Genomic DNA, 13,434 nt, shown 5'->3' with positions numbered 1-13,434 from the left:
ACACGAATGTGCAAATGCGGATTGATTATGATGTCGAGTGCCTGGCTGGTATGTAAATATTTCAAAAAACATAATTGTAACAGTTCATTAATTTTTATTCAAAAAAACATCAGATTTTTCATGTTCATATTCATCATCATCATATAATATTATGATAGAAGCATACGCATCATATTTATGTATGGAATCTATCTAGCTTGTTAAAAAATGAAGAGCATGAGAGATTTTTAGGCATCTACATTTTTCATAATATTAATGATCATTTGCAACAACAAAAAAAAGTTATTATTACTTCCCTTGTTGCTTTTTGTTAATGGTAAATGGAAGTGAAATTCAATATATCATACATACAAATTACATGTCATATTGAGAATTATTCATTTAGTAAATGCACATGCCAAACATATCGCAATCGTCACTATTTTGAAGGGTCTTTCCGCCACGAGAACATGATGTATAAGGCTGTGGTGGTTGAATGGGCACTTCGGTCACTGGTGCTCCTTCCCATTCAAATCCATCAAATCGGTGGCCGTCTGAACGATTGCATTGCATACTCAATGGCTCATTTGTATACATTGTGAACAGTTCATTTACATGCGGCAATGTCCATTCTATACCTCGGTAACATGCTGCTCGACCTTTCCTTATGTCAATATTCTGATGGTCCTTTCTGTTGTTGTTTTTTTTGTATTTTAAATTTATAGTCGATGTCGATGTGGATGTGGAAATGACAAACATAAAAAAAATTATCAAGTTATGCTCAAAAATTTGATATTAAATAAATTACTTTTTCATAAATTCAAAGTAGTCGGCAAGTGTCTTCTCTGATACGGAGCTTTTACACAGTTCCAATTCAGTAGCTGGATAATAGTGTATATAGTTGACACACATCTCGTCTCGGAAGGAAAAGCCACCGAGTGTTACATTTTGATACCCTCGAGTGTCATAAAAGCATGTCGTTACAAGAGCATCACCAGGAAGAACTTTAGGCTTTCTCCTTAAATGACGGATTTCTTGAAAATGCTGTAAATAAAAGTCGTCTCGATTAAGCTCCACAAGTTCCTTTCCATCACGAAATTGTCTTGTCATTACTTTCAGAACGATGGATGGGAGATAATGTAAAAAGGTATATTCGGTATATAAAATTTGCATATAAAAGTTTTATTACGGATAATGAACGACTTTTTACCTCGAACGCCTCGCAAATGGGTATGAAGTTGTGAACCGAACACAGTTATACCTTCCTGTGGCAATGCAATTTTTGTACATTCTGCTATACAATAGCCGCTTAATGGAAAGGCAAGCTGTCCAGGCGGAATTGCCATTTTGTCTGTATACTCAAGTCCAAGTTCCATTACTGCTGCGTCATACTTCCTTAATTTATCGACAAATTTGATTCTCATACCGGAATTATCAACGACACCACTTGCTAAATCGGGATTATTGTAATGTACTTCTAAACGGATGTATGGATTATAATCCGGACCACCAAACGGTAAGCCTGCTTCCTTTGGATATGTGAATCTTGTAGCTCCCATTGCCTTAATAATTTATTTAGAATGTAAACACAAATTGGATCCTAAAATTAAGCTTAACATTACCCAAAGCGCCATAACTCTGCTACACACCCTTGCTTCTTCAGGTAAATCATCACAATTACCTTCATATAAAGGAATATCAACGCTCGCATCTGTTTCACAATGGAATATCTCCATGTGGTGTACAAATCCTTCTTGGCTTCGTATAAGTGGTTCAAATTCAACAATGTGTCGTCGTTTCATTGAACCCGAAAGCTTTTGAATTTTACACCAGTATGTTGTGTCGTATGTTGGAATTACAACATCTTTTACGACTATGTCGACGTTTGCTACATTTCTAGGGAATGATAAATTAGAAATTGATGAGAATTTAACGGATTTTTATTATTTGAAAAATTTTCAATTGTTTTTTTTACTGAAGTCACCTTCTTAAAAACAATTGAACCACAAATTATAAAACTAACAAAAACTACAATAAATTAAAAAGGAAACTAGCCATTAAATTATGCAAATAATTAACAAAAGTACAGTCTAACGAGTTATTTAATTCACAAAGTCTCAGAACTTTTTTCTATAATTTTCATTATTCATAGTTTATAAACAGAAAGTTTATCCATAAAATTAACAAAGAGTTTCAGAAAGTAATTATCAAATGAAAATAGGATAAATGCTTGGTATTTAACACTTGAATTATTGAGCAAATTTCATTACACATTCCATCCGACGATGAGATGTTCAAAGAGAATAAATAAGAAGATTTTATGTGGAAACAAGAGAGAAAATGAAACTTTAAAAAAGAGGAATTAGAAGTTATTGCCACATTTTCTCATTACACCTCTGTGAACGTTCCAAAAATAAAATTAAAAGCAATAAACAAATTGACAAGAAGCATTAAAGATAAAGCAAAGAAACATAAACAAAGTGAAAGAAAACATTCAACGACAAAAATTGTGATTTGGAACAAATTGCAGTACGCGACGACGAGTTGTTTTAATAAAATAATAAATAAATATTTGATTTCAAGTATATTATTATCATTATTATTGATAACGATAAGAGCTCTCTCATAAAAGGAAATATATAATAACAGAGAGAATCAGATTAAGTATAAAACCGGCAAAAAATCGATTTCTATTGTATCAGTTTAAAAAAAACTTTTGCTTAAAGCACACAACATATATAAACAAGGTAAAAAGTAACGTGTAGTAGAGCATCAACGAATCTATAGACATAAAATAATCGAGAGAAATTAGATATAAAGAAGATTAAAGTATAATAATAACAGAGCGTAAGACTAAAGCAAAGAACAACAAAGAAAGAAAAAGTAAATCTTATAAGAATGTCATTACCGCCAACATTTGTGGAAGGATTTCATTATGAAGACCAAGTTAGACGAATGGAATATCGCCAACTGGGCAAAACCCATATGTTGGTATCAAAAATAAGCATTGGTGGAGGAACTTTGTGTGACATGGCATACGGTATTTTGGATTTTGATGAAGCCAAACGTACTGTCATTGAGGCATTACGAAGAGGAATTAACTATATTGACACGGCCGTTTATTATGGTGAAGGCGAGTCAGAAAGCAATATTGGAAAAATTTTGGCAGAAGTTCCTCGTGAAGCTTATTATATAGCAACAAAAACATGTCGCTTTAAGAAAGCAGGACCAAATCAATTTGATTTTAGCTATGAACGTACCATGAAAAGTGTTGATGAAAGTATGAAGAGACTTGGTGTTGATTACATAGACCTTTATCAGCTTCATGACGTTGAGTTTGCAGATAATATTGATGAGGTCATTAATGGAGCATTCAAAGCGTGCTTGGAATTAAAGCAAATGGGAAAGATACGAGCAATTGGAATTAATGGATATCCATTGAGCGTCTTGAAGGAAGGTATAATGAAAGGGGATGGGAAACTTGATACCGTTTTGACATATTCTCGTTATGTTCTTACTGATGATTCGCTACTTGATTATTTGCCATTCTTCAATGACATGAATGTCGGGATTATATGTGCTGCCGTACAAGCATTGGGATTACTAACAAACAACGGTCCCCCAGCATGGCATCCGGGTAATGATGAATTGAAAGCTATAGCAGCTGAAGCATCGGAATTTTGTAAATCAAATGGAGTTGAATTGGGAAAATTGGCAGCATATCATTCAATGAATATTCCCGGGAAAGTCAGTACATTTTTAATGGGTATGGAGAAAATGGAATATTTAAATCACAATTTGAATGCAATGCTTGATGGTCTTAACGAGAAGGAAATGAATGTTTATAAAACATTAATGAGCAGGTAAGAGTAGCAAATAAAGTAAATGTGAATTCTGTGTTATATCTAAATTAAATTTTATCACCTATAGTGTCTTCTCGAAGGTAACTAAAGATATTCAGCATTGGGAAGGATTTGAGGTCTCACGATACAGAAACGAAATGAAAACATGGCAAAAACATTAAGAATTAATTCATTTTCTGTATGATAAAATATGTCAGAAAAAGACCTAAATAAATAAAGTTCATGTATATGCAAATTATAAAATGAAACTTAGTTTCGTCGTATTTTTGTTTCCGTTTGTGGAAATAATGGAAACTCATTTATTTACAAAGAAAATGTTTTTGTTCATCACAGACAGAACGGAGAAAAAGGCGAATAATATTTGCAGATGTCTACTTCTGAGTGAGCTACATAAATTCTACCTTAAAATATCACCAGTCACATGAATTTTTTAAAAGCCATACTCACTTCTCCGGAATACTAATGGAATCTGCTCTCAATAGCTGCAAATGTGACATTCCGAAATCTGATTCTGGCAGATCAGGAGTTGGAAATCTATCGCCATCTAATTCTAACAAGTCTTCACCTCGCATCCAATAAATATACATTGTTCCTTCATGAAATGGAAAATCGTCCTCATCACATGTGTCAAATTTCCTCCTGAATGCAATCTCATCTTTGCTCGTTCGTGCAATGCTGATGCAATCTTGTTGATGATCAATAATGATATCTCGACCGTCCTTGCTTGACCATGCATCCTTTGACAGGATATATTGGCATAAAAAGTGAGAGATAGAAAGTAGACAATATATATGGGGCAACTGGGAGATGAAATATGAAAGACGAACGGATGTTTATTTTGAAGAATGGCAGTGGCGCATAGAAATTTCACAGATATACTGTTTGGATAGGAAAACCTTAATGAATAATTTATCAACAATTTACTGTTATTATAATCACAATCTTCTTGGTATTCCAGGTAGTTAAACAACACTAAATAATTAATGATAAATTTCTGATGATTAAGAAATTTTTTGAAACTTGTGTGCTGATTAAAGCTATTTGATATAGTCATTTGAACATGCTCAAGACAATATCCAAGAAAGCTTTTTTGTCAATCAAACTCTTTTTATTTCTGTTTGAATACAAAAATAGCTTAACATTTATTTAACAAGGAAACAGCATCTCTGAGGCATAGCAGAGGGTTTGTTATTATGTTTACTGAGCATATTGTTTGTCTTTCTCAAAAAAATGAGACAAAAGACAAGAATTTTCATAAGTGAAGGTTTCAATGTGAAAAATCTGTTTTGGATTTTTTACTTGGCAAAGTAGCCTTGGGAATACAAAAATTTATTGCTGCCTTTTGGATTGGAAAATTTTGATGAATACTGAAATTGTTGGCATTTATTTACATTGGATGATATTTAAATTGTTTTTATGCCTTCTAACGGTCTATGCCGGTCTATGTTTATTCTGCTTTAAGAGCAAAAGTCAAATCAATGTAAACTGAGCTTTTCGGATCTCTTGAGTTTATTTTTTTTGTCAAAATAATTGAAATTTATTGAAGTGGATTTCTAGAATTGCGAAAAAATTGAAAATTCCAAGAGATTTGATCTTGAAGTTAATCTTCAACTTGAAAATTTGTTAAAACTGTGTCTGAATAGTTGCTAAGAAAGCTTACAGACTAGAAAATTCAATTTCTTTAAAGTTTTGAGTCACATCTGTATTATTCAATATGTTATTTTAGTAATCTTATTTACAACTGAATCTACAAACCACAAACTAGTCATTACAGATCTCCTATAACAGAATATCTACTCGAATTCATGTTTTTCATTTCCAATTTACAAGAAACTCATTTTAGATTAAAATTTAATGGCCAACAGGTTTTAGGCTTTTGTAAATATTATCATTTGAAATCAAAGCAGGCGCATTTCTAATATCATTAAGAAAAGCAAATTTTCTGTATTGATTTTGTAAAAACGTGTTAAACTTCTAGATCTCTAACTTTTAATTCAAAATCAACCCCCCTGAAAATGTTTACGGATAATAAACTCATAATTTTCCAAAAAATTCTAACATTATCAAGTAAGACGAAGCATTGATAATCATCATTAGTCCCCAACATTAAAAATTTATTCGTTTTGATAAACCGTCCTTCCAATTGAAATAATTTCAAAACTTTTTTTATGCTTTTCTTCTTACTTCGAAGCTTTTTTGATTTCTTTGAACAAAATTTTGAGCTGTTCAGATCGAATGACTTAAAGAACAATTTGACAGTTAATACTGGCAGTTTAAAAGTTTATTTATCGCAATATAACGACTTGCCCAGACATTGAGCAGACAATAAATCTCTCAGACAAAGCATAGATAACAACTCACAGTTGCTCCTAACACAATCTCTTCCCCCTTTTTATTTGCTGCTGTATCACATGGGAGCAATGAAATTATTTAAAATTGATCATTGTAAAGTTTTTTAGGAACAAGGAAGGAGAAAAGCAAGCAAAAAAAAATGATGAAAATTGTTTAGAAAGAAGCAAGAGCAACAGACGGTATTTTTCTTCTTCATCTTTATCCTACTCTCTATACATTTCACTTGCTCGTGAATAATATATTTTATATTTGCGGGGAAAAAAACGGCACAAACAGTCCCATCTCAATTTTTCCATATAAAAAATGTAATTTTTTCTCATTTTTCAACTTCTTATTATTTCCTAATATATAATTTGCCACTACCATCATCAACAATAACAATAATTGGGAATGTTTGGATATTACGTGTTGTTAAGTTTGATCCTCAATTGAGAGTTCATCTGGACGGAGCTTCGGAATTTGGGTGTCGCGGAGAAGCTAATTCTAAGACTAATCAGCGAAGCGAAAACGGATTTATGTAAGTACAAGCAAGTAAGCAAAGTAGGTTAGATCAGAGATCGAAGTCGACTCAATTATTCCATACAAAATCAGAGTCGTCCTCAAGTTCTAGGTTAAATTCTCAATGTTTAGGTTATCTCAGATCAAAATCAAGTAGTCTTTGACATATCAATTGTCTACTTCTTCTTTAGAGCTACTTAACATCCAAACAACCCCAATCCAGTATCGTCATTAAACGGAATACAAAGTAAATACATGATGTAATATAATAATATTGAGGAGTAAAAAGGAACAGAAAAAATGAACAATGGTGTATTTCTAAAACATGTAATTTATAAAGACTCGCTAACAAATGATGATTTATAACTTACAATATTAGTATCGATCCGGTCGTTTTCTCTTTGAAATATGCAAAAATCTGTCAGAGGAAATTCTCCACGTCTTGAAAATCCTAAAGCAAACCAGCTATATTTCTCATTGATGCCGTTCTTGATTTGAAAGAAGACATTCTTTTCTGGCCAATCGACCATCCATGTTAGCTTAACCTTCTCGGTGGGATCAAGTGTAACTTTGTGCATTTGGTTTGGTGTGATATCTGTCATGAAAAGAAAAGTCTCGTTTATTTACTCATTCGTTTAGGGACGCTTTTGTGGTTAAAATAACAAGAACATTAAAATGCTTGTGGTTACAGACTTATAATTTGATTGATTAAGGCGCATTTTTCATCTGTTCCTTAATCAAAATTCTTTTATTTTCATTAAATTTCTTAAAGATGGAAATAAGACTGAAGATATTTGATTATACAATAAAGTTTGTACTTCCCCTACTGGAATTGAAGGAATTCAACCACAGAGAAAATGTTTAATTTCAATGGAGAATGGAATGTTCACAGATTATTCATTTAAAGGTCGTTATACAAAAATTAATTACATTTCATTAATTTTTATTTGCGGAATTGATCGATGGCAGTCTGTGTTATGCGTGAAATTAAAGGGTGTGAATGAAGTGGTTTTATGGAAATTTTTGCGCACATTAAAGGATGGCTATGTCGTTTGGGATTATTTACATTTCATGTCTATAAAATCAATGCTTTTAAAGCAAGCTTTAAGCATGCTAGTCTTTATGGGTCAATTTGAAGCTTGCTTGACTATGAGCTTGCTTAAATTCGAGTTCATTTAGACTTTTGGTTACAGACATTGTCCTTAAAAAGGAACAAAACCGTTCCTTCATCAAACTTCCAGTGAACAACCTCAAGTCTGCACTTATAAAAGAAAAGGAAGTAATTCATTAGTCCTGATGATATCTCGACAAATTTAAAAGCAAACATAATCCTGACTACATTTCACGGACCACTTCCTTCGGCTACAAACGATCAGACAGAAATAAACAAACAGGCTTATGGACTAAGCGAAGGAAATAAGCACTAGATTCCCTTCTGAGAAGTTTTGACAAAATATGGCCGAAATATAAATAAAAATGTAAACATCACGAGAGCATTATCGCTGTCAAAAAATTTGTTGTTTTTCGCCGCCTTATTACATTCTGCCTCGTTAATGAATAATTCATGAAGACATTGAATAGAGATTAAAATTTTCGACGCTGCAGCAACGTTCAAAACTTCCTCCCCAACTCCCTTAAAAACAAAACAATTCACAAGATGAGCTCAACAGAGGGAAATGAGGAAGAAATTTCATTCTTCCATACTTATCGGCACAATTAAACAAGAATTAATGTTGACACTTCATACCAAGTTTATATCATTCCATCATATCTTCATCAATGATTCCGATGAGGAATTTCATTCATTTCTATCCATCCCGCATGAAAATATTTTTTATACCTTCTATTCATCCTTCCATCTCCTATCCATCCATCTATATTCTATTCATTCGTTTACTATACTCTCGCACTCACTCTTTTTAGGAATTTTATCATTATCATCATTGTTGTGGAATTGAGGATTGGTTACTGCGGTAGTTTAATTATGTCTCTAATTGTTCATTCATTTATGTTTATAGTCATACTTTCTCATAGATCTCATTAAAATGTTTTTCACTCAATTTAAAATTCATTTTTCAATTTTTTTTTTGTTTTTTGCTCGCTTCGTCTCCAAAATACACAAAAAGTGCCCCAAAAGAAAAAGGAATTTTCAGTCTTGTTGTATATCTTCATTATGGTTCGTGCCTTAAAAGTTGATACATTTTTTTCATGGGCTTGATATTACTTGAAAATTAAGCACAGCGAAACATAATATTATTCGTTTTTCTAACTTGAAGCAAAAAGTCTTCAGCCCTGAGCTTTATAATCGGAAGTTGTTGGATCTAAGTGATTAAATAATTGATTGAGTTTTGGGATTGAACGCTGTTTTTAGAATTCACATTTTATCTTGAGGTTATGTTTGAAAATTTGAAAAACTTTTCAATTATTAAATGAGTTCTGTGATTATTTGAGCAACCTTCATTTTGTTGATGTTTTATTAGTTTTGTTGATGACTTTCCACTAGTTTGTGACTAGACAGTAAGCAAATTTACTTGAATTTGATTAAAAAAAGCTTTTGTAAACAAAGATTTAAATTTGAAAACCGAACAAATGTTTTTAAAAGTTTGAAAACCTTGCAAATTCCAATTCAGTAATAAAAATAGCTTGTTGCATTGCAGACATATTCCATTTCCCATTATAATTGTATAAATATTAATTATTATAATTTGAAAAACATTAAAGCGTATAATTATGAATATAATTTTCATCATTTAAGCAAGCATGAACAAAAAATGCTTGGCATTTTTCAAAATAATTATAATTTATTCCTCGAACATCCAAAGTGCCGTCCGAATAGGCGTTCGTCATACGAAAATTTTTGCAAAAGCCATTGAGAGTCGGAGGAATTGTTATGTTGGAAAATGTGTTTGAAAATTAAAGAGCTCGAATGTTCATTTTGAATGGGGTGTTTTTGGCCCATTTTCGTTCTATTAGTATGAGACACAAGCTGGTAGTGAACTGAATTGACGATAGTAATGTGAATAGATGGAGATATGAAAAACGTGAAAATATTTTCCTATTTCATTCTCATCCCCACCCAGTCCACATATTTTTCCTTTTTTCAATTTTCTATTACTTCTATCAAATATAATATGTAGATGTAATATGAATGTGTCTCCATCTCTATCTCTTCAATATGATAGGAACGTTTATATCTATTTCAATATGTGAGAAGTGTTTATATTACAGTTTTGTATCGTGATAACATATATAAGCTTTCAAGATGTCGTGTGTGCATTACCGAAAAAAAAAGAAATAAGAAACAGGAATTATTTGACTGGCACTAATAAGCAAGAAGTAAAAAACAAAAGTTTTTCTGTGCCAAATTATGAAGTCAACCTTAAAAGTCGACCTTTCACTTTCACTGTCGTTGTTTGAGCTTATGAACTCAATAAAATTATATTATCACACGCTCTAGTACACATATCTATTAAAAGCATCCGTAGCATTAAAGTAAGGCCTACACATGGTGAAAATCAAAGCAAAATCCTTTTGTTTACTTCTCCCTTTTTTTCCATTGGATAATTTTCAATTAATCTTGAGCACCTCAAACAAGGAAAGTAGCCAGAAATGTTGGGAGTCGTTCGTTAGTGATGGCAATTGGGGATATAGAGCGAGATTAATTCCTTTTGATAGCTTCCATAAAAGATTTTTATGACATTCTCATGTTTCGTTCAATCAAGCTTCTTAAATTCTTTGAAATTTCACACGACTCTGCTAATGATGAGGATGATGACTCGAGTGACACACTATGTGCACAGTCATAGCATTCTTGGATCTATCATCTAATGATTTGCTGTGCAGCGATGATCGAAATACTAGCTTGTACTGCTCGGGAGCTAAATATGACTCTCAAACATTCTTTACATCCTTCATTGCAACACAAAAATTCCATACAAAAATAGAAATTCTTAAGAATTCACACTGGGAGTACACCCTAGTACACTTGTGGATGTCAAGGACACAGTCAAGACTGGAGACTCGATCAAAAACTGTCTTCAATTTACAGCAATTTTCAACAGAAAACAATCACAAAATATACTCAAAATTCTTAATTCCTCAAAATTTTGCACTTTAACTACCTTTCGTACGTCACACATGTACGACACCTGAAGCTCTTCCGCATGGGAATTATCTCCGTCTATGATTTTCATGTGTTTATATTTTTCGTCTGACTTAATCTTGGGACGAAAATCAATTACTATTAAATATAATCCATAAGAACTCACTTGTGGCATGGTGACGATGAATCTTTCCAGAGCAAATGACCGCAAGACAAACTAGCACCATCGTCGTGGCTTGGAACATTGAAACTTTTAATTTAGACATTTTTCTCTCTTCAATAATCTTTTATTACACTTTAAATGCCTTTTTTTTTGTTCCTTGAAAATAAAAATTGGAACTGATGAGAATATATTATATCCTTGATAATTTTGCTGAGATAAACTCGTTAATGAAGGTACTTATTGAGAGCTACTCATGAGGGATAAATGAATCGATAATGATATGTGAAGCTTCCAACTTTTATTTTTTTTTGTGCCTTTTTTTATATCCTTTTTTATTTATTTCTACAGTCACTATCACTCTCACTTATTGTTTTCCACAATTGATGTTAATCTTATTATCTCTACCTATTGCCTACTATATTTACCGTAGAAAATAGAATTGTGAATGAAATCATTTGATAGGAATTGTGTATTATTGTGAGGAGAAAATAATAAAACAGGTGCACAGTTCTACGTTTCACATCTCAAACTAAACAGTCTGACTGAATGAATTTTTATCATCGTTTTTGTGTGCGGATGGATAAAAGATCTTTACGATAGCACGGCCGGAGGAAGATTAAGAAATTTAATATTTGCTGTTATCCTTTTTATACGTCTCACTGTGTCTTGCCTTCACTGTTATGTTTTGCACACTGCTGTGTGTTGTGTGAAGGAAGGAACAGAAAATACTTTTTTTTTCTCCTCTTTCCATGCTGCCGTTTAACATTCTTTTCTGTTTTCTGTGAGTATTATGTATGTTGTATAGAGATGATGATGGTGATGCTCACATATTTTTATCCTGACTTACTTTTCATTTATACAATTTTTTTGTGTTTGGTGTTTAAATTGCAAATATTTGATTAAGCCAACGAGAGAGAACAAAAAGCACAATTCAAATGAAAAATATGTTTAAATAAACTGCATACACGCGCGGATGTGAGCGGCATTGATTGTTTCGTGTGTCACCTGAATATCATAACTATATATTCATAGACATACATAGATCAATATATTATTGATGATAGATAATTAAGAGGATATTTTTTTTTTGCACCTCGAGGCTATTGATGCGAGCAATTTGATTCTCACTTCTTCCTATATTATTTTTTTCTTCTCACTCTCTCGTCCTAACAGCCACTTCATGTTTACAGATACTATATTACATTAGATTATATCGAGTAAAAAAAAGGTAGGAGGATGGAAAAAATTTAATTAAAATCTATGGAGGAATGAGATAAAAATTATCGGTATGAAGGAAATATTTGAGGAAAAAGATTGAATTTCAATTATTTTCATCTACCCATTAATTATTAAAATTTGCTATTGACTTTTGAACTTTGTATTAAAATTAACTGACTTTTTATTTTTGAATTTTTTTTCACCCAAGACACAAAATTCAAATTTTGAAAAATTTCCGTTACAACAAAAAGTGACATCTTTTGGTCGAGATAGGAGATTCTTAATATCCCGTCACTAAATCTAATTAATATTTTTCGATTCAACACCAAGAAGAAATAAAATTCCAATTAAATATTTTCATAATTGTTAATTATCGCCGTCCTTTGTAAGGAAAATATTTCCATTAACTAAATTTGCTATTTAATTAAAACTTTTCTATTGACTTTACAAACTACCCTTTCTTATTGAGAAGCAAGTGGCAAGATTTGATGAAGAATGAGGGATGGAGACAAAGGACTAAAAGGTGAGCTCTTGAAATTGGATTTACGCCATTTGTTATTATATTTTATTGGGGTGAAAATTCTCGGTCCACAATTGTAAGGGAGATGAAAAATTGCGAAATAAGGAAGTGAAAATGAGGAAACCTAAAATGGTGTCACTTAAGATTTTGGCTTTTCAAACAGCATGAACAAAAAGGTCACGTAAAGATTTATTTAATAAACAATGGAAGTAAAATATTTTGGATTAACTCCATTCATTCCCCCTTTACACATGTGTGACTTTATGGAAATGCTGAATAAAAAGGATGAAAGGAAGTTTTCTTCAACAGATTTTTTACACTCTTCATGCTCAACCACAAAATCCCTTTTGTTATGCGAGATTGTTACTTTATTATGCATTAAGAGTGATTTTCATCAAATTATGAGGGTGGTTTCCTCCCTCTTCCTGTTTGTATAACGGTAATGCGATGAAAGATTTTTAATTCATACTGATAATGTACTTAAGTTACTTAATTTTATTGGCATGTATATACATGGATGGGAATAGGGGTTCTTAATGTGTTATTGAGATTCTTTAGAAATGCTTTTTAGGTTAGAATTGGAGTCCAAATAATTCATCGAAGTAAGCTGTTGACAGAGACATTATTGCATTTGGTATCGGAAACTGACAAGCGGAAGGCCAGTTTCAGGAATCTGATGGATGTCTTGGATCACAATTAATCTATTTGTAGGATGCAACACCAAAATTAGTGTTGTGAT

At 32.1% G+C, this 13,434-nt stretch overlaps 2 protein-coding genes across 3 annotated transcripts; one reads left to right on the top strand and one right to left on the bottom strand.

Annotated features, from left to right (window-relative positions):
• Positions 1 to 74: 74 nt before the first annotated feature.
• Tbh (Tyramine beta hydroxylase) lies at positions 75 to 11,558 on the bottom strand. Of its 2 annotated transcripts, XM_070639518.1 has the most exons (8): positions 11,383 to 11,558; positions 10,961 to 11,113; positions 7,064 to 7,287; positions 4,290 to 4,579; positions 1,602 to 1,875; positions 1,190 to 1,541; positions 788 to 1,091; positions 75 to 670 (listed from the first exon to the last, which is right to left on the bottom strand). In XM_070639518.1, the coding sequence occupies exons 2-8, from the start codon at positions 11,058 to 11,060 to the stop codon at positions 382 to 384; spliced, it is 1,833 nt and encodes a 610-aa protein (XP_070495619.1). In that variant the 5' UTR covers positions 11,061 to 11,113; positions 11,383 to 11,558; the 3' UTR covers positions 75 to 381. The 2 variants fall into 2 exon arrangements, with proteins under 2 accessions (XP_070495619.1, XP_070495618.1); XM_070639517.1 differs by having other exon boundaries at positions 10,961 to 11,558.
• LOC139089886 (uncharacterized) lies at positions 2,064 to 4,090 on the top strand. Its single transcript, XM_070639519.1, has 2 exons — positions 2,064 to 3,842; positions 3,910 to 4,090. Exons 1-2 carry the CDS (start codon positions 2,878 to 2,880, stop codon positions 4,001 to 4,003), a joined length of 1,059 nt encoding a protein of 352 aa, XP_070495620.1. The 5' UTR covers positions 2,064 to 2,877; the 3' UTR covers positions 4,004 to 4,090.
• Positions 11,559 to 13,434: the final 1,876 nt, after the last annotated feature.

This window comes from Chironomus tepperi, unplaced genomic scaffold, assembly GCF_022539635.2.
Source record: "Chironomus tepperi strain 1889 unplaced genomic scaffold, CSIRO-AGI_Ctep_v1 contig_196, whole genome shotgun sequence".
In the NCBI taxonomy this organism is placed as follows: Eukaryota; Metazoa; Arthropoda; class Insecta; order Diptera; family Chironomidae; genus Chironomus; species Chironomus tepperi.
The sequence above is the reverse complement of the archived record's forward strand: the minus strand, read 5'-3'. Positions and strand labels throughout refer to the sequence as shown.

What these genes read in the sequence shown, in the direction of transcription:
- LOC139089886 (XM_070639519.1), top strand. Translation starts at nt 2,878, where the DNA reads ATGTCATTACCGCCAACATTTGTGGAAGGATTTCATTATGAAGACCAA. An exon ending in TATAAAACATTAATGAGCAG is followed by an intron (nt 3,843 to 3,909) that starts GTAAGAGTAGCA and finishes TATCACCTATAG; the next exon opens with TGTCTTCTCGAAGGTAACTA.
- Tbh (XM_070639517.1), bottom strand. Translation starts at nt 11,060, where the DNA reads ATGTCTAAATTAAAAGTTTCAATGTTCCAAGCCACGACGATGGTGCTA. An exon ending in TCATCGTCACCATGCCACAA is followed by an intron (nt 7,288 to 10,960) that starts GTGAGTTCTTAT and finishes TTTTCATGACAG; the next exon opens with ATATCACACCAAACCAAATG. An exon ending in TACTTTGAATTTATGAAAAA is followed by an intron (nt 671 to 787) that starts GTAATTTATTTA and finishes AAACAACAACAG; the next exon opens with AAAGGACCATCAGAATATTG.